Genomic DNA, 21,567 nt, shown 5'->3' on the forward strand with positions numbered 1-21,567 from the left:
TTGGCTGAACTAAAAATGTTATTATTTTCTGTCGCATGCTTTATTATTGGGATTTATCACTCAGCTATAGCTCAGTGGATTGTGTTTGTTTTAATTGTTAACGAATTAGCTTTTAATGGTTAAATATTTATTTATTCTAAATTATTGATTAATTAACCCTTTCACGTCTGCAATCTGTATATATACGTGATAGCTGCACATACCCCGTGCAGCTACCACGTATATATACGTTCTGGCAGCTCTTTAATCCAAGCGCTGCAAAGCGCTTGGATTAAAGCTTCTGCCCCTGCCCTGTATGCTGTCACGGACAGCATACAGTGCAGTAATGCCGGCAAGGGACCAATCAGAGTGGCCCCTTGCCGGCAATCGATCCGATTGGTTAGTCTGTGCAGACTAACCAATCGGATCGCGGCAGCGTTAAAATGCCGGTTTCAGGCTCTGATCTGCGCTCTGCAGATCAGAGCCTGAAATCGGTAAGGTGTCCTCGTGCCCCCCGATCCTCCAAGCCTTTGGTGTGCCCCTCTGTGGTCCCCCCCATCTGTGCCCCGCAGACCTGTGCCACGGAGATCTGTGCCTCCTGCGCAGCTGCGCTGATCTTCTTCCTGCCCTGATGCGGTCCGCCCCCTCCCCGCCCCCTGCATTAATTTTCTGGCCGCCGGCGCCCCCCCCCCCCCAGCGCTGCCCCCGATTCCCCAGTCTGTGTGCGATGGCGGCGGCTCCATTCCTGAGCCGCCGCCATCAGCAGAGAGTGTCAGCTCTATGCTGACACTCTCCTGTAACCCCATAGATGCTGCGGTTGCGGCATCCATCGGGTTAACAGAGGGAGGGGGGCTCCCCCTCTCCACCATCGGGGCTGCAGCGCTGTGATTGCAGCGCCCGATGGTTGCCATGGCAACCGGACGCTTTGCAAAAGCGTCCGGTTGCCATGGCAAAGGCGTCCAGTGCTGCCACCTACAGGCAGTCTGGAAGTATTATACTTTGCAATGCAAGAGCATTGCAAAGTATAGTACAACTATCAGCCCCACTGGATCTTCAAGATCCAAGAGGGAACTGATAAAAAAAAGTGAAAATAATAAAAGTAAAAATAAATCAATAAATAAATAAAAATGTAAAAAAAAAAAAAAAAAGACATTGCCTTTTCGTATAAAAAAAATGAAAAAATAAAATAAAATACACATATTAGGTGTCACCGCGTCCGTAACGACCGTCTCTATAAATATATCACGTGATGGACCCCGTCCGATAAACACCATAAAAATAAATTTAAAAAAAACTGTGCCAAAAAAGCTATTTTTGTCACCTTACATCACAAAAAGTGCAACAGCAAGCGATCAAAAAGGCTTATGACCCCCAAAATAGTATCAATCAAACCATCACTTCGTCCCGCAAAAAATGATACCCTATTTAAGACAATCGCCCAGAAAATAAAAACGCTATGGCTCTCAGACTATAGAGACACTAAAACATCATTTTTTTGGTTTCAGAAATGCTATTATTGTGTAAAACTTAAATAAATAAGAAAAAGTATACATATTAGGTATTGCCACGTCCGTAACGATCTTCTCTATAACACTATCACATGACCTAACACCTCAGATGAACGCTGTGAAAATAAATAAATGAAAACTGTTCCAAAACAGCCAATTTTTGGGTCACCTTGCCCCATAAAGTGTAATAATGAATGATCAAAAAATCCTATGTACCCAAAAATGATACCAATAAAAACCTCAACACTTTCTGCAAAAAACGAGCCCCTGCACAAGACGATCGGCAGAAAAATAAAAAACAAATGGCGTTCAGAAAACCAATCCAGCACAATCTGCCTTCCAAAAACCGTATGGCATTCCTTTCCTTCTTCGCCCTGCTGTGTGCCCGTACAGCAGTTTACGACCACATGTGGGGTGTTTCTGTAAACCGCGGAATCAGGGTAATAAATATTGAGTTTTGTTTGGCTGTTAACCCTCAATGTGTTAAAGAAAAAAAATATATAAAATGGAAAATCTGCCAAAAAAGTGAAATTTTAAAATTTCATCTCCATTTTCCTTTAATTCTTGTGGAACGCCTAAAGGGTTAACAAAGTTTGTAAAAATAAGTTTTGAGTAACTTGAGGGGTGTAGTTTCTATAATGGGGTCATTTATGGGGGTTTCAACTATGTAAGCCCCACAAAGGGACTTTAGACCTGAACTGGTCCTTAAAAAGTGGGTTTTGGAAATTTTCTTAAAAATTGTAAGAATTGCTTCTAAACTTCTAAGCCTTCTAACGTCCTAAAAAAATAAAATGACATTTCCAAAATGATGCCAACATAAAGTAGACATATGGGGAATGTTAAGTAATAAATATTTTATTAGGTATCACTTTCTGTTTTAGACGCAGAGAAATGGAAATTTGGAAAATTGTGAATTTTTCCTAATTTTTGGTAAATTTGGGATTTTTTCATAAATAAAGGTGAAATATATTGACTCAAATATATGACTATCATGAAGTACAATGTGTCACGAGAAAACAATCTCAGAATGGCGTGGATAAGTAAAAGTGTTCCAAAGCTATTACCACATAAAGTGACGCATGTCAGATTTGTAAATTTTGACCTGGACATTGGGGCATCAATGACCCTTGGTCATGAAAGGGTTAATTTAATTATTAATTTATTGGGTAACTCATAAGAAAGCATTGCGGCCATTTCTTCCATAATAAAGGTGTCTGGGTCTTTATTTATTTATTAGGTATATAATATTTTTGTGGGTGTAATGTGCCTCCATGTCCTGCTTTTTCCAAGAAGATGGGCAACATGCCATACCTCACGGAACTCACTGGCGCAGCTTCATTAACTGTTTATGCAGTAGCGAACTGTGAGCAAGGGGTTTATAGCCACATGTTCCGCAGACTTGTCCACATGCGATTTTTATTTGTGGAGAAATTTAAAACGGAAAGTGTCCGCTAACAAGCCACATCCACTGGATGAACTCAAGGAAAACATCACACTGTCTGCAGAATCGCTGTTGAAGAGCTGCAAGCAGTATCAGCCAACATAATCCAACGTGCAAAAAGATGCATAAACAGGAACTGATTTCCTGGCACATAAACTGACAAACTATTTATTACGAGACCTGCGCCTCTTAATATATAGATTTGGCACATCTTACTCCAAATCTTCCTCGTTTACTTCTTGCTTGCTTGCTTGCATCTACTGGAGCTTGTGGAGGTGCTCCAGGGCTTAAAATCTGGGTATATGGGAGAGGAGCACATGAAGACTGCTCCTTATTCTTAAATCTCTACAGCTAGACTAACTGGAGACTTTTGAAGCTAGGGGTTGGAGCTGGCCCACACCCTGAGCTACAGAGAGGGCTGTGCTAGTATTTTTAACTGTGGACTTGTCTGGCTCATGCTGGAACAACTGAGTGTGCAGAGCATAGCATTAATATTGCCAACATCATATAACCAGCCAAATTTTGCAGATACCCTCAAACTTGAAATCTATGATATCTTTATTTGCAGTGTAAATGGATACAACTTTTCCATCTCTTCTATACAGATGTGGCAACCCATATCTTAGCTGTAATTTGGATAAATAGGTTGTCTGGGAATAAGTAGATTTTACCTGATGACCACAGCCTGCCTCAGTAAGCAAAAGATTCAGACTCACCTGCTCCCTGTTGCTCTGGTCCTCCTCAATGTCTCTAGTGTGTCCATCTTACGGTCCCCAGTCTATTTTCTACTGGGAACAGCATGGACATGGTCACCTGCTCTGCTGCAGCCAATTAGTGGCTTCAGCAGTGAAGTGCAGCTTATGAGCACCTCTGAAGCCAGTCATTGCCTGCTACAGAGCTTGTGAACATACTGTATCCATCCTGCAGCTTATTCCTGGACAAACCCATTAAAGACTCCAATTTTACATTAAACATTCAAGACAATATTGTGGCACACTAGCTAAACCCTTGACAGGCTGCCATCCACAACACTGTCCTGGGTGGGCACACATAGACTTATATAGGCTAACATGTTTTTATTAAAAAAAATATGGTAATCTCATGCCACTCATCTCAGGAAATATTGAGCCAAAAGGAAAAGTAAGGTAAGACACATCAGTGGGTCATTTCAGGCTAAGGAGAGGCTGACTACAAAATCTCTACTTATCAAGCATTCTTCAGTTTTGAGAACACTCAATCAAGTTTACTGACCCATTAAAGTAGTTAGGTTACCTCTATCAAGAAAACCCCAAGCAGCTGTTCTTTGAAGCAAACCCATAAGTCTAAAACCATAAATGTCCTCACCAACAGAGAGCGGCTTTGTGGACCACACCATCACCACAACCACCTCCTGCTAATTTCTTGTCCATTATTTTATGCTCATTTCTATTGCTTACTTTGGATGGACTAGTTATTAGTACAGAATGTGCATGTCCATTTGCTATTGCTAGCTATAGCTATTGCTATTTTCATTTCCATTTGCTATTGCAAAATTCATCCCAAGAAAGGGTTGGCTGAAAGCAGACAGTCCTTCTGATAATTACATCTTGACACACTGAGCCCCCGTATCAGAAAGAAAGTGTTTTCAAACTAAGTCGACTTATTTAAATGTAAGGTTAATTAAGAATTCCTTCTAAGTCACAGAAATCAATAAAATGAATTATCGTCTTGTGGTGTACTTGCTGCTAGGTTTAGCTTCACTTTTATCTGAGAGCACGGAGAGACTGTATAAATACTTGCAGACTTGTCCATTGAGCAGGATTACAATGCATGTTTCATATATCTGTGAACATACTGTATATACCAGTATATACTGACGAGCAAAGGGGTAACAATGTTTTGAACTTTTAACTTTAAGGGTCCATATCTCACTATCCACCACATCTTTGAACATGAAACTGCCATTATTTTATAGACAATAACCTTGGCCATCTCATACATAAATTGGACTTGCAACTATTTAGCATATGATTAGTTATGCAGATTCTTGTCATGTAACTGCATTGTTATTGTTTTGCTCCTGGGGGTGGAACAATCTTTCTCTTCTTGTATACTATAAATTACAACCTGTTCTCACATTCCCTGACAGCTCAGTGTGTTATTAGGTTGATCCCCAAGCAAAAGGTCTCTGATTTGAATCAAGTTGTAGCCAAGAAAAGAGAAACAGCATCATCCAGCTTATCGATAGTGGTATCTCAGACAAGAAAATTTCCAAACTGCATCATGTGAGCGCCATGACAGCTGAAAGGATATGAAATGAAGTCCGTCCATCCATTCCAAAGCCAAGAGGTGGACACCAAGGCAAAGTATCAGAATCAATAAGTCGGCTCTTCACAAGATCTATCAGTTCTGGCACGACAAACAAGGCAGTGGTGGTGGCTGATATGCTTCGTATTAGTGAGATCACAGACGTCCATGCAAGCACTGTGTGACGCGCATTATACAAGTCTAGATTGGTGGCCTGAAAAAAGGTGAAGACTTATCATCATAAGAAGCATGGGCTTTAGTTTGCAAAAATGTACGAACAGTGGACTGTAGAAGATTGGAAATGGGTGATTTTGAGACGAAAGTAAATATACTGGGAACTGATGGGTGCAAATGGGTCTGGAAGAAACAAGGGAAAAGGAAAAGGCTAACGGATCAAGAAATTGAAGGAACTGTCAAGTTCAGTGGAGGAAACCTGATGATATGGGGTTGTTTCACAGCCAAAGGCATTGGATACTTGACTGGGATCGATGGTGGTCTTAATGCTGAGCTATATATGAGTATCATACAAGTCGAGTTACTTCAGACACTCGAGTACTAGGGGTATGAAAAGGACGACATAGTGTTCAAGCAGGACAGCAACCCAAAATATACGTTCAGATTGGCGAAGAAATTGTTCAGTGAAAATGAAGTCGAGGTGCTGGATTGGCCCCCACAGTCCCCAGACCTCAACCCAATCGAACACTTGTGGGTAGAGTTGAAGAAAAAGCTGTACTCATACCCAAGTGAGTCAACCAGTATGCACCAACATTGGGAACATGTAGAAGAGACCTGGGAACAGATTTCAGTGGAGACATGCTTGAATCTGATAGATAGCATACCCAGTTGATTCAGGCAGTGTTAAAAGCTAAAGGTGCATTATATAAAATACTAACAAAATTAATAAAAATGTATACTTTTAGGAGCAAAACAGTAACAATGCAGTTACATGACAAGAATCTGCATAACAAATCATATGCAAAATAGTTTAAAGTCCAATTTATGTATCAGATAGCCAAGATGATGGTTTATAAAATGATGGTACAGTAGCCTCACATGCGAAGCTCTAGTGGATGGTGAGATATGGAGCCTGAAAGTCAAAAGTTTAACATTGTTACTGTTTTGCTCCTCAGAAAATATGATCACACCTCATACACCCAAATAACTGGGTGATCTCTACTAGTGGTTCATAAACAGAACATCTCCAGCACCACCCTAACAATTCCCAGATAGTTTATAGCTCTTCCAACCCAATGGTAATATAGATACTCCCCTATGACTGACACACCCATGCACAGGAAATATAAAAAGAGCTGCATGGACATGGTCATGTGACCACAGTCTAGAACGTAAAATAGGAGCAATAAAAGTAAAATAAATACAAATTACAGCTATTTTCATAAAGGATTATTTTAAAGGATGTTCATGCGAATTGGAAACTCACTTTAATCAAATTCAAGCAAAGATAGTGGTGGACACATTGTCTAGCGTGGACATAGTTAGGGGATCTGGTAGTACTGTACATACACCCAAACTCTGGATGCCAAAGGAGCACTAACAAGCCAGTCTCATTTATATAGCTACATAGCTGGTACAACTGAACAAAGACACAGATCGATCAAGTCCAACCTTTAATCATATGGTGTTGATCCAGAAGAAGACAATAAACCCCATGAGGCAAAATGCCAGTGGCCCTAAACCTTCCCTCTCAACTCCAAATATGGCAAGAAAAAAAAATCTAGTGCATATAACTTGTAATAACATAGAACTTGTTCCACACATCACCCATTACAATATCATAAGGCAGAACGTTTCATATCAAAGTTCTGTATTTAGATATAAGCCTAGGGCAGACACAAACTAAATCATTGCTTTAGATGAAGGGAGGACTAAATACATCTTTGTGTAATGCAAAACCGTCATCAGAACCTCACCAGGTTGATGTTTGGCGTCACGAACCAGGGGGTGTCAACCCACTGTGCCACGTGTCCTACCTCCTCTAAGGGCGTTGTCTAAGTGAACCCCTTGATTCTTCACAATACCCCTGATGGTGAGGATAGACTTTCCCGAGGGGAACACCAGGTCGCTACCTCTTGAGGAGGATAGGTACACGAGGCAGCTGGTCCAGGCGGACCAGGAAGTTCCTGAGAAAGTGGAGTCGTTATCAAGAGCAACAGTGCAGGACCGAAAGATGAGGCAGAGGTGTAGTCAGACAGGCGAAAGGTCAGGGTAGGCAGCACAGGTACAGGTCAGGCAATCAAGATCAGGAACAGGAGAGTCAAGGCAAGCTGGCAGGGATCAGACGAGTAACAGAATCCAGGAACAAAGGTACGAGTCAGGAACACAGGAACACAAGTGGTTATAAGGAACCTAAGCAGAGCACAAGGACCTTGACACTGAGGCATCTGGGAAGGGGGCTGACCCACTTATATATGCGAATGAAGACTAGGATTGGTCAGCAAGGTCACATGACCTAACCCATAAAACCAAGGAAGTGACGCGCGGCGGTCCTTAAGGAAGTGCTGCAAAAAACAGCAGCAAGCATGCTGTGGCCAGGGTTGAGATGAAACTGAACACGGTGCCCGGGACCGCGGTGGTAAGCAGGGGAACAGCGGCGCACAGCAGCCGCTGTTACACTTGGCAAAAGAGCTCATGCTTCATGCTGCATTACTGAATTGGTCTTGGTCTTTAATGCGAAACAAAACACAATTTGGAGAACCCCCCCCCCCCCCCCTTAGGGAACCATAGTATGCACTAAGCTGTCGGCGTGTCACGGTGGGCAGGTACTCCTGGATCCAAATGTGAGAAAAAGCCAGCACTGCCATATTCCAAACTGATCACTTTATTTGTAGAAAAAAAACACTCAAGCAGTAAAAAACATCACCTTCTTGACGTGTTTCAGGCATTCTTTTGACACCCAGTCTTTTGACAAAAGGCCTGGGTGCCCGAAACGCGTCAAGAAGGTGATGTTTTTTACTGCTTGAGTGTTTCTTTCTACAAATAAAGTGACCAGTAGAGATGTCGCGAACATAAAATTTTCCATTCGCGATCTGCGAACGCGAATTTCTGCAAATGTTCGCGAACGTGCGAACCGAGCGAACCGCAATAGACTTCAATAGGAAGGCGAATTTGAAGACCCACAGGGACTCTGTGGCTACAATAGTGATGAAAAAGTTGTTTCAAGGGGACTAACACCTGGACTGTGGCATGCCGGAGGGGGATCCATGGCAAAAATTACATAGTTGACGCAGAGTGTGGTAAGTTGAAATCGCAATGCGATTTATAGAACTTGAATTAATCGCATTGCGATTTCAACTTTCTCAAATCCGACAGTACATTCTAGCATGGAGCAGTTGCCATGGTGATGGGGACGCTCCATGAGCACAGAAGTCGGCAGAAGTTCTAAGTTGAAATCGCACTGCGATTTATAGAACTTGAATTAATCGCATTGCGATTTCAACTTAGCACTGCTATATTCCATATTCGTTAATACAACTTTAAGTTTCATTCGTACGCGAATACAACTTAGAGCTGCTGGGTTCCTAATGGTTGTATTGCTAGAATATAACGAAGATTGGGAATATAGTGCTATAATCGTTATATTTGTCAATTCTAGCAATACAACCATTAGGAACTTAGCTTGCATTCGCAATGCGATTAATATAACCTGCATTATTCGCATTGTGATTACAACTTAGATCTGAGTTCCTAATGGTTGTATTGCTAGAATTGACAACGAATATAGCACTATATTCTCAATCTTCGTTATATTCTATCAATATAACCATTAGGAACTCAGATCTAAGTTGTAATCACAATGCGAATAATGCAGGTTATATTAATCGCATTGCGAATGCAAGCTAAGTTCCTAATGGTTGTATTGCTAGAATTGACAAATATAACGATTATAGCACTATATTCCCAATCTTCGTTATATTCTAGCAATACAACCATTAGGAACCCAGCAGCTCTAAGTTGTATTCGCGTACGAATGAAACTTAAAGTTGTATTAACGAATATGGAATATAGCAGTGCTAAGTTGAAATCGCAATGCGATTAATTCAAGTTCTATAAATCGCAGTGCGATTTCAACTTAGAACTTCTGCCGACTTCTGTGCTCATGGAGTTGTAATCGCAATGCAATTAATATAACCTGTATTAATTGCATTGCGATTACAACTTTGTGACACTGCAGCTTCAGAATTATTCTAAGATGGATGCTGTCCTTGCTTTTTGATAGGCGGTGGGAGGGTCTGGGAGGGAGGGTATGCTGATTGGCTGGAATGTGTCTGCTGGCTGTGAGGTACAGGGTCAAAGTTTGCTCAATGATGACGTATAGGAGGCGGACTGAACATCGCATATGTTCGCCCGCCGCGGCGAACGCGAACATGCGATATTCGCCGGGAACTGTTCGCCGGTGAATAGTTCGGGTCATCTCTAGTGACCAGTTTGGAATACGGCAGTGCTGTTTTTTTCTCACAATTGGGTCTTGTTCTTTAAATATAAAGAAATTCTTATAGACAATAACCTTCCTTGGTCTTTATACCAGAATAGGTTTGCTTTCAGTTTAGTATTTTCAAGTTGGCTAAATCATAATACCTTGACAGACTCAGAGTGGTCTTGGCCCTAGGGAATTAAAAATCATGCACCTCTTAAAGGGAATCTGTCAACCCTGATTTTGGACCTTTATCAAATGTAATACATGAGAAGTTCTGCAGATAAAGTCCAAATTTTATTTTCCTACCGCCCCCTGTCTGAGCTCAGAGGTACGTATGTTGAAATACATTGTCAGGACTGCATGCACACAGGAGTCCTCTCCATTATGTTAGAACAGCACAGCAGTCCTAACAATGCATTTCAGTGCAGCTTTTAGCGCTGACAGTGGGGGAACTGAGGGGCAGTATGAATATAAAAAATACTGATTGACTCCTTATTTCCAGTGCTAGTCATGTTTTACTGTAGATAATATTCCAAAATCAGGGTGACAAGTTGTAGGCAAATTTATTTGCTGTGTTTGTGGGAGGGGAGGCTGGTTAACGGTCCTATTTAGGGATGCCCTCGGGCCCTAGGGGACGTCAGTACGCCGGCTTTTCGGTCAGCACGCCGGCTTTTTATTTCTGGGTTAGCGTGGGGGCAATCTCGGCGGAGTCTCATGGCCACACAGCAGCGGCATCTCAAGTGCAAGCGATAGGAGAGCGGTTTTCTGGCTGGAGAGCCACGGCGGACTTGGTAGGATTGGGGTTGCTGGGTGTGAGGGCTTACGTCCCGCTTCGGTGCTGGCTCAAGGTGGCGGGTGATGGTGGCCGGGGGGTCAGGTGCCGTGCTAAGGGAATGTTTATTCGGCGTGCATACGATATGCTCAGGGGCCACGCTCGCTGTCGGGCGCAGTCATGTACGGAGTCGGGGTGTTGGTGATCTATCTTTGTGTTTGGGGGTGGCAGCGTTGGTCCGGTGCTTAGTTACAGGTTAATATGGTATATGAAAAAAAAAAAGGAAAAAGGAATCCCATACACTTAACCCTTCTAACATTGTGGTATTGTGATCCCAGCGGAGGTGTAGAGTCAGCTCATCATGCAGGTTGGTCCCTGCATTCCCTGGGTTGAGGCGAGTGGACCCAGCATGCATGTGATAGTGGACTTCCTGGCTGTTTGAGTGGCCATTGTGGCACTTAATAGGTGGTGTTTGGTGGGGTTCATGTCTTGTGGGGTTCGCCGGGGTGTTAGGTGGACTGTCCCAGAGAGTTAGGTGCAAGTGTGTTGCCGAGAATCTTGGGTTGCAAATGGGAGTAGCATTGGCACCAGTATATTATCTGGAAAGGAATTTTTTTATTTTTTATTATATTGTTTGTGGGTTTTGTTTTCCTCTTCACAGTATGGTTTAGTCTATCTATCAGCACAAGGGATCGGCATTCAGAATTGAGCAAACTAGGTGTGTATGGTTGCACGTACTTAGGGGGCACGTTCAGGGCGCTTTTCTGACCGTTGTGTACACTTTTTTTAGGTCTGTGGGTGTTGTCTTGGGTCAAATTTGGGTCATTTCGGTGCTACGGCTTGTCAAAGAGTAGGTATGGTCTGGATGGTCGAGTCACTGTTGGGGTGCACTAGCTTTCACTTAGGTTCTTTACGGTGGTTGTTTCAGGTAGATCCCACATAGTAGATCTTACTGGTTGGCGTGGTGGATATGGGTAGTGCTGTCACAAGTCAGGCGGTCACGTCTATAGACACAATTATACGCAAGACCTGTCACGACTACAGGCACAATATTACGAAGTCTCTAACGACTACAGACACGAGGTTACAAGTCCTGTCACGACTACAGGCACGATGTTATAAGTCCTGTAACGACTACAGGCACAATGTTACAAATCCTGTCACAACTACAGGAACGATATTACGAAGTCTGTTACGACTACAAGCACGATGTTACAAGTCCTGTCACGACTACAGGCACGATATTACGAAGTCTGTCACGTCTACAGGCACGATGTTACGAAGCATGACATGACGACAGGTACGAGGTTTACGTAAGCCTGTCATGTCTACAGGCATTATGGTTACGACAGTCCGGTCACGACTACAACGTACAGCACATGAGTAATATTATTAGGGGATTGGTGGTGGGTATAGGCACAATATTTTCAATATCCACATCATGTCTACTGGCATGGTTACAGAAGCGGGTCACGTTACAGTCACTAGATGGCACGGGTTCGTTAGAGATGTCACGAGTAGGGGTCTGGTTAAGGTCAGTTACTTTTTCATTTATGTCGTTCATCTTGTTTTTAGTTACACAATGTTACACGCCTCCGACATAAAGGGAACATCTTCATTACATGGAAGTGTTGATCTCCAATCTGAATAGGGCGTTGTTCCTTCATTGAGGTCTTGGACTATTCCTAAGTTGATGGTGGAGTTGTTGAAGAGGGGAATACCTTTCCCAGCAACAGCTAGGAAAGCAGAACTTTTCCACCTCCTCTCCTCAGAGACTGCAGGTCCCAGTCAGAAGATAGTGTCCATGAACACTATACAGACATCTCTTACCCAACTTCATGCAGTGATCAATTCAATGGCCACGTCCATTTCAGACATTCAGGCTAGGCTGGAGACGGTTGAGAATAGGGATGTTTCGTCCAGCTTAGTGGTACAGAGACTTCCAGTGGCCTCAACATCACAAGCTAGGGTTGCTGGTGGTTCAGCAAATTTTCCCAACATAGCACCCTCACATTTTATTCCAGCTAACATCCGTCAGGACATCCTTGAGGGTAAGGATGTTAATTTAGCTTCACAACTTATAGCAGCGCATAAGGTCCCTGACAATAAGACTATAGCCTATGAGGAAGCTTCCATTATTCTCAAATCCAAATATGCAAGACTTAATAGGAAGTTAAATGTTTCTGAATTCATTCTAGCATTTAGTCTATTTTGTGATGATATCTGTTCAGTTAGCCCACATAGGAGGGAAGAGTTGGACCTTTATTTATATAAGGTGGTGGATTTAGGTCATAAATACGGGGGTACGTCTTTTTATGTCTACCACCGTTCATTTTCAGCTAAAGCAGCAGCTGCTCTTGCACAGTTCCGGCACATCACTGATTGGTCTAATATCGACACAGAGTTGTTTTGCCAACACTTTGTGGGTCTTAAAGCCCCGACGTGTGCGACGCGTAATTCTTTCTACCATACAGCTAAATGGTGTTCCAGTCTTAATTTACTGTCAGAAACAGCACAGACTAGGAACATTCCAGGTCCATCACCTAGCAATAGCAGGGTTGTTTCAGGGGTTGATAAATCGGGCCGGCCGATTAGGTATCTTGGTAGGTCACAAGTTTGTAATAATTTTAATTATACAGAATATCACTACAATCAGTGTAGGTTATTACACTTGTGTTCCATATGTTTCAGGGCGCATCCCCGTGTCGCTTGTCCACGGAAGGACAACCACACAGCATGACTAATCGTGTTAGACACTGAACTACTTAAGTCTCATTTAAGAGACCACCCTGAGCCCTGCTGGGTTCAATATGTATCTGATGGCTTAGGAAATGCTTTCCACACGGGTTTGGTTGCGTTACCTCAGTCATCTTATGAATGTAGGAACCTTCTATCGGCCCTCAAAGACCTAGGGTCAGTCTCGGAGCTGATTCATACAGAGTTAGATAATAGGTATCTGATAGGACCATTGAGTCAGCCTCCTTTTGACTGTTGGAGGGTAAGACCTGTGGGGGTGGTAACCGGAAAATTTTCAAATAAAAAAAGAATATACGATTTGTCAGTGCCACATTCTTTACCTATCCCTAATCTGAACTCCTTGATACCATCAGCGGAGTTCTCTATGAAGTACTCTTCTGTTGAAGAGGCTATCCAGATGATATTCCTTTTAGGTAAAGGTGCATGGTTTTCAAAAGTGGACTTTACAGATGCGTTTAAGTTACTCCCGTTACAACCTAAGTTATGGCAGTGGCACGGTATTAGGTGGGAAGGTCAATATTATTTTTCCAATAAGATAACCTTTGGTTCAAAATCCAGTCCATGGTTATTTGACCAATTTGCTAAGGCCCTGCACTGGATTTTGGCTAACAGGTTCCTTGCCAATCATGTCATTCATTACTTGGATGACTTTTTGTTAATTGAACCTCCGTCACAAGCAGTGGCGACTCTAGGAACAATATATAGGGGGGGCACAAAGATACCACAGTCAAAAATGGGGGGGCAAAAACAAAATAAGTATATATCAATAAGATTACAAAATACGAGAGAATTGCGGTCTGCAGGGATATAGTTATAATAAAACAATTTACTTACAAAATAAGCTGTTCAGTCATCTGCTGTGCCGTCCTCTGCTTGCTTCCGTTGATTCTTTCCCCTTCTTTCTGTCTCCCGTCAGTGCGCAGGCGCAGTGTTATGGTGGATCTGTGGAAGACACACTGTTATGGGGGCATCTGTGGAAGACGCACTGTTATGGGGGCATCTATGGATGACACATTATGCCTCTCATTAGCCCTCATTATGCCTCTCATATCAGCCCCCATATCAGCCCTTATGCCTCATTAGCCCCAATTATTCTTCTTATTAGCCCCATTAGCCCCCATTATGCCTCATTAGCCCACATTATGCCTCTAATTAGCCCCCATTATGCCTCTAATTAGCCCCCATTATGCCTCCTATTAGCCCCCATATGCCTCCTATTAGCCCCCATATGCCTCCTATTAGCCCCCATATGCCTCCTATTAGCCCCCATATGCCTCCTATTAGCCCCCATATGCCTCCTATTAGCCCCCATATGCCTCCTATTAGCCCCATATGCCTCCTATTAGCCCCATATGCCTCCAATTAGCCCCCAAATATGCCTCCAATTAGCCCCCAAATATGCCTCCAATTAGCCCCCAAATATGCCTCCAATTAGCCCCCAAATATGCCTCCAATTAGCCCCCAAATATGCCTCCAATTAGCCCCCAAATATGCCTCCAATTAGCCCCCAAATATGCCTCCAATTAGCCCCCAAATATGCCTCCAATAAGCCCCCAAATATGCCTCCAATAAGCCCCCAAATATGCCTCCAATAAGCCCCATATGCCTCCTATTAGCCCCCATATGCCTCCTATTAGCCCCCATATGCCTCCTATTAGCCCCCCATATGCCTCCTATTAGCCCCCATAATGCCCCCAGCAGCCACATTTTTTATAAAAAAAAAAAAAAAAAAAACACACTTACCTCTCCTGCTCCTGGACGGACGCCGCCTGCCATTTTCTCCCTCCTCAGTCGACTGTGCTCTAAACTGGCGCGCACAGCGTGAGGTCACAGAGCGACCTCACGCTGTGCGCAGCCCTGCACAGCCGACAGCCGAGGACCAGGAAGTGGTGAGTACAGAGCATTCACCACTTCCTGGTCCTTCTGTACTAATGAGCGCTTCCATAATGGAAGCCCCTCGAGACCTGCATACATTACTTTCCGTGTTCAGGGATCTCAGAGTACCAGTGGCAGCTAGATACAGTAAAGATGCAGGCTAGTCTTCTGCAAGATAAGTTGTTCAGGATCAGAGTTGTGGTACAAAGGTTAGCACATGTTAGGGTCACCACGAGGGCAAATCTCCAATCCCTCCTGGGCATGATGAATTTTGCAATGCGTATTATTCCTCAAGGGAGGACGTTTATATCTAGGTTACTGAAGCTGCTTCCTTCAGCCCCAGTTCAGTGTATCTAGATCAACAAGCTATGGCCGATTTACTCATGTGGGACACCTTTTTAGCACACTGGAATGGTATTTCGTTATTTGTTCCTACAGTGTCAAAGCAGTCCCCCTGTGTCTATACAGATGCAGCGTCATCAGTTGGGTTTGCTGCCATATATGGGAAACTTTGGTTAGCGAGTCCTTGGCCACCTGAGGTAGCAAACATTCTGGGTTTTAGTCAGTCGTCTCCGTTATTCAAAATCTACCCCATAGTGAGGGCGGCACAGGCCTGGGGTAGGCAGTGGAGAAATCGTACAGTTTTGTTTTTGACAGATAATACTGTTACTGCAGATATCCTTATGAAGGGGAGATCAAGTTCCATAGAAATCATGTCGTTTGTTAGAAGGTTTGTTTGGCTGGCACTACAGCATGGGTTTCATTTTGTGTGTACACATATTAGTAGTGATAAGAATGTTGCAGCAGACGCTCTTTCCAAGCTTAACTTTCAGCTCTTCTTCCAGGTATTCCCAGAGGCAGACTCCTTGCCGACACCAACGCCTCATCACAATCAACTGGTGATGGATTAGCGTTGCACCTCGCCACGGCCAGGAGTCTTGTTGCTAAGTCATTATCCAGCAACATGGTTAAAGCATATAAGACCGATTGGGGGTTGTTCAACGAGTTTCAGGGAACGTACGCACCTGGTGGCACAGGGCACATATCCTATTTAATGGCTTTTGTAGCTTTTTGACACTCTGACCTTAACCCCTTAGGGACCCATGACGTATCGGTACGGCATGTTTCCCGAATCCTTAAGGACCCATGACGTACCGGTACGTCATGGCTTTAATTCGCGATTCCGGCGCCGCGGGGGTTAATCGGAACGGGATGCCGGCTGAAATCATTCAGCCGGCATCCCGTAACAACGCAGGGGGGGGGGTCATTTGACCCCCCCGTATAGACGATCGCAGAAAACCGCAGGTCCATTCAGACCTGCGGTTTTCTGCGTTTCCGGTCCATTCGGGTGTGCTGTGACCCGATGAACCGGAAAAAGACTGCGATCGGTGGCGTAATTTTACACCACCAATCGCAGTCCGAGGATTTGAGGAGGCGGTGCTGGCCCTGGTGCTGAACACTGCTGTCCAGGGTGCTGATTGGTGCAGGGGAGAGAGGCGCGTGATTCAAACTTCCTGCGCTCCTCTCTCCCCTCCTCTTCCTGTCCAGCACCCTGACCGTGCAGCATCGTCCAGCACCAGCTCCTGTGTCCCCCTAATCGGCATCCATCACCCTCCTGCACCCATCGCCACTCAGGTAGGTTAGGGTCAGTGAGGGAGAGGCACCATTAGGAAGGGAAAGAAGGGAAAAGTTAGTTAGGAGGAAAAAAAAAAAAAAAAAGAACTTTTACACAAAACTTTTTTGATCCATCTATCAGACCCCAGAGCCCCCCCTGCCACTTGCCCCCCCTACCAGCGGAGCCCCCTGCCGATGAACTTAGCTGGTGTCCCCCAGTGGACTTTGAGCCTGAGATTCCGGATTTCGCTGGCAATCCTGGAATCCAGATTCCCACAGTGGGGTTTACTGAAATAGACTTTTTTAGTTTTTTTTTCAGTAACCCACTGGTGAATTTGATGGTGGAGCAGACGAATCTGTACGCCCAACAGTTCGTCGCTCAACACCCAGGCTCATTTTTGGCTAGACCCGGTGGCTGGACGCCGGTCAGTGCAGCCGAAATGAGGACATTTTGGGGCCTCGTGCTGCATATGGGTCTAGTCCAAAAACCCAGTGTCAGGCAATACTGGAGTGGGGACGTCCTATACCAGACCCCACTGTACAGTATGGTCATGACACGTCCCCGGTTTGAGGCCATCCGGAAATGTCTGCATTATTCCGATAATGCAGCATGTCCACCCCGAGGTGATCCTGCCTATGACCGGCTGTATAAGATACGGCCGGTCATCGATCACTTTGGGGCCACATTTCAGCAGGCCTACGTACCTGGAAGGGAGGTCGCGGTTGATGAGTCTCTCGTTGCGTTCAAGGGGAGACTTAGTTTCCGCCAATACATTCCCACAAAGCGGGCGAGGTATGGCGTGAAGCTATACAAAATTTGTGAGAGTACCTCAGGGTACACTTACAAATTTCGTGTGTACGAGGGGCGAGATTCCCGTATTCAACCCCCAGAATGTCCCCCCACTCTGGGTGTTAGCGGGAAACTCGTGTGGGACCTTATGCACCCACTGCTGGATAAGGGTTACCACTTGTACGTGGATAACTTTTATACCAGCATTCCCTTGTTCAGGTCCCTTGCCGCCAGATCCACGTTCGCTTGTGGGACCGTGCGGAAAAATCAGCACGGCCTCCCTGCCCACCCCCTCCAGGTACCTATCCCCAGGGGTGAGACCCGTGCACTTACCAGTGGAAACCTGTTGCTGGTCAGGTATAAGGACAAGAGGGATGTCCTTATGCTGTCCACAATCCACGGTAACAGCACCACCCCAGTCCCTGTGCGAGGTACCACGGCAACGGTCCTCAAGCCCGATTGTATCGTCGACTACAATCGGTATATGGGAGGAGTTGATCTCTCTGATTAAGTCCTCACGCCATATAATGCCATGCGCAAAACCCGGGCATGGTACAAAAAAGTTACGGTCTACATGGTGCAGGTTGCCATGTACAACTCTTTTGTACTATCCCGAAGCGCTGGCAGCACAGGGACATTCCTCCAATTCTATGAGGCAGTCCTCAAAGACCTGATCTTTTCGGACCGGGAAGAGCAGGCCGGAGTACCTCGGGAACTGGAGGCGCCCGGATCGTCCCTGGCCAACACTTTCCAGGTGTGGTCCCCCATACTGGAAAGAAGGGACGAACCCAAAAAAGATGCAGAGTGTGTCACAAGAGGGGGATACGGAAGGACACCACCACTCAATGTGACACGTGCCCCGATCATCCGGGCCTCTGCGTTATCGATTGCTTCAGGGAGTATCACACTTCCATGGAGTACTAAATTTTTATAATCCCCAACAGTCCACTAGAGAACATAAAACACTATGGCTCTTAGACTTTGGAGACACAGAAACAATTTTTTTTCCCCAAAAAAATATTAGTTTTAGAGCAGGCATCCTCAAACTGCGGCCCTCCAGATGTTGTAAAACTATAACTCCCAGCATGCCCAGACAACCTACAGCCATCAGCAGGGCATGGTGGGAATTGTAGTTTTACAACATCTGGAGGGCCGCAGTTTTTAGGATGCCTGCTTAGTGTCTCCAAAGTCTGAGAGCCATACATATTGGGCATCGTCGCGTGCGTAAAAGTCGTCGCTATAAAAATAACATTTGACCAAACGCCTCGAATGAACGGTGTTAAAAATATAAAACAAAAACGGTGCCAAAACACCCATTTTTGGGCAAAATTTCAATTTGAATCCCTTTTGCCGGTAATAAAGCAAGGGTTAACAGCCAAACAAAACTCAATATTTATGGCCCTGATTCTGTAGTTTGCAGAAACACCCCATATGTGGTCGTAAATGGCTAAATAGCCGCACGGCAGGGCATAGAACGAAGGGAACTCCATACGGTTTCTGGAGAAATTTCTATTCTAGGGGTGCAACAGGGGGCTTCAAATGGGACATGGTATAAACAAAACCAGTCCTGCAAAATCTGCCTTCCAAAACCCATATGGCGTTCCCCTCCTTCTATGTCCTCCCGTTTGGCCAAACAGTAGTTTACGACCACATATGGGGTGTTTCTGCAAACTACAGAATCAGGGCAACCCATTTTGAGTTTTGTTTGGCAGTTAACCCTTGTTTTACTCCTGGAAAAAATTGATTATATTGGAAAATTTTCCAAAAAAACCGCAATTAGACTTACCGGTAATTCCGTTTCCTTGAATCCACCATGACGGCCCACATTGAGATTGACCCTTGACCTCTGTAGGGGCAGGAACACATAGAGAGTTTAAGAACCCCCCACCCCTCCACCTCCTCAGTGCTTTACAATTACCCGAAAAGGTGGAACAAAAGTAAAAGGATATTAATCCATACCCTTAAACTCCTATTTATCCTAAAGTACGTATATATGAAAAGATATATTCGTAAGCATATATCTCCCCTTCTGGAACCTGTAACAATATTCAATGGTGGATCTGATCCATCTGGCTATGGAAGACCTAGCTAGTTTCTTTCCCTTATTTTTCCCCGAAAACTGAACAAGGAGATTGCCATCAACCCTAAAATCCCTGGTAGAATCCAGGTACTGGATCACTGTATCCCTGACATCTAAGAGATGTAAATTAACACTAGACCCTGAAGATTCAGATCTGGGGATGGAAGGTAGAAAGATCTCCTGTTCCCGATGGAAGGGGGAGACTACTTTTGGGAGAAAACCTGGATCGAGAGTTAAACGGATGTGATCTTGGGTGATCTGGAGGTAGGGTTCCCTACAAGAAAGGGCCTGGATCTCTCCAATACGTCTGGCTGAGGTGATAGCAATTAAAAAGGCAGTTTTTAGGGAAAGGTGTTTTAAAGAGATTTCTGATAACGGTACAAAGGGAGGTTTTGTTAGGCCTTCTAGGACTATGTTAAGGTCCCAAGTAGGAGCCCTCGATTTCAGAGAGGGTCTCAATCTTGAAACCGCTCTAAAGAACCTCCTGATCCATCTGTGGCTAGCTAGGCTGCAGTCATAAAAGGAGCTGAGAGCAGAAACCTGGACTTTCAGGGTACTAGGTCTTAGGCCCAATTCCAAGCCGCACTGCAGAAAGTCCAAGATCCTATTGATGGGAGGGGAGGAGGTGTCTGGGCGCTCCACTCCTAACCAGGAACAGTATCTCTTCCAGATCTTTAGGTAGATGGCAGACGTCACATTTTTCCTACTGGCCCTTAGGGTAGATATCACTTTTTCTGAAAGACCCCTGTTTCTTAATGTCTCGCTCTCAGGATCCAGACTGACAGTTTGAATATCCCGGGGTCTGGATGAAGTAGAGGGCCCTGGACTAGAACATCTTTCTGGAAAGGGATTTCCCATGGATCCTCCAGCGATAGCTGTTTTAGAGTGGAGAACCAACTCCTCTTTGGCCACAAAGGGGCTATTAAGATCAGAGTAGTTGGTTCCCCTAGGAGTTTCTGGATGACCCTGGGAAGAAGAGGTATTGGGGGGAAGGCGTAGGCCAGGTTCCAATTCCAGTGTATCGATAGGGCATCGATTGCCCAGGGTCTGTCTTCCCGGTTTAGGGAGCAGAAGCATTCCACCTGCGCATTTTTTCTGGAGGCGAACAAGTCTACCTCCGGACGGCCCCATTTTTCCGAGATCTTCCGGAAGATGTCCCTGTTCAGAGACCATTCTCCTGGATCTATCGTCCTCCTGCTCAGGAAATCTGCTATCGTATTTTCGCAGCCCTTTAGGTGGATGGCGGAGAGAGATAAGACGTTCTCTTCTGCCCAGGAGAAGATTCTTGTTGCTAACGCACCCAGAGGCCGTGACCTTGTCCCTCCTTGATGTCGCAGATAGGCCACCGTTGTGGTGTTGTCGGACATTACTCTTAGGTGTTGTCCTTTTAAAAAACTCTCTCCCCTTAATAACGCCTCCAGGACTGCATACAGCTCTCTGTAGTTTGAGGATTTGACTCGTATCTCGGCTGGCCAGGAGCCCTGTAGAAGATGATCTCCAATCTTTGCACCCCAGCCTCCGAGGCTTGCGTCCGTGATAACCTGAACGGCCGGATGGTTCTGCCACTGTAGGCCTCCAAGCAGTCTTCCTCTTTCTTTCCACCAGTCTAGGTCTGTTTTTACGGCCTGCGGGATCCGGAAAGTCTTGTCCAGACTTACCTGCTTCCCGTCCCAGATGCCTAGGATCCAACTCTGGATCACCCTTGTGTGGCCTTGGCACCAGGCAACCGAAGGGATGCAGGCTGTTAGGCTTCCCAGGAGACTCATGGCCTTCCGGATGGAGCAACTGCAAGACCTCTGGAATGCTCGGATCTTTTCCACTAGAGTCGTGGCCTTGTCCTGAGGGAGGAAGGTTCTTAACAGGGATGAGTCCAGTTCCACACCCAGGAACCTTATTCTCCTGGATGGGATTAGGGTGGATTTCTTTAGATTTATGATCCAGCCGAGATTGTTTAAGAATTCCGAGAATCTTTGCGTTGCTCGGAGGTTCTCGGACTCTGTCTTGCCCAGAATCAGGAAGTCGTCGAGATA

General features: G+C 44.9%; 2 protein-coding genes across 2 annotated transcripts in view; one reads left to right on the forward strand and one right to left on the reverse strand.

Annotated features, from left to right (window-relative positions):
- The window catches only part of HRH1 (histamine receptor H1), a 294,062-nt gene that overhangs the window by 67,404 nt on the left and 205,091 nt on the right, over positions 1-21,567 (forward strand). The gene's annotated exons all lie outside the window — the stretch shown is intronic.
- On the reverse strand, positions 19,493-20,817 carry LOC122943551. Its single transcript, XM_044301381.1, has 2 exons — positions 19,870-20,817; positions 19,493-19,838 (listed from the first exon to the last, which is right to left on the reverse strand). The coding sequence occupies exons 1-2, from the start codon at positions 20,708-20,710 to the stop codon at positions 19,771-19,773; spliced, it is 909 nt and encodes a 302-aa protein (XP_044157316.1). The 5' UTR covers positions 20,711-20,817; the 3' UTR covers positions 19,493-19,770.

Source organism: Bufo gargarizans, chromosome 7 (genome assembly GCF_014858855.1).
Source record: "Bufo gargarizans isolate SCDJY-AF-19 chromosome 7, ASM1485885v1, whole genome shotgun sequence".
Taxonomy (NCBI): domain Eukaryota; kingdom Metazoa; phylum Chordata; class Amphibia; order Anura; family Bufonidae; genus Bufo; species Bufo gargarizans.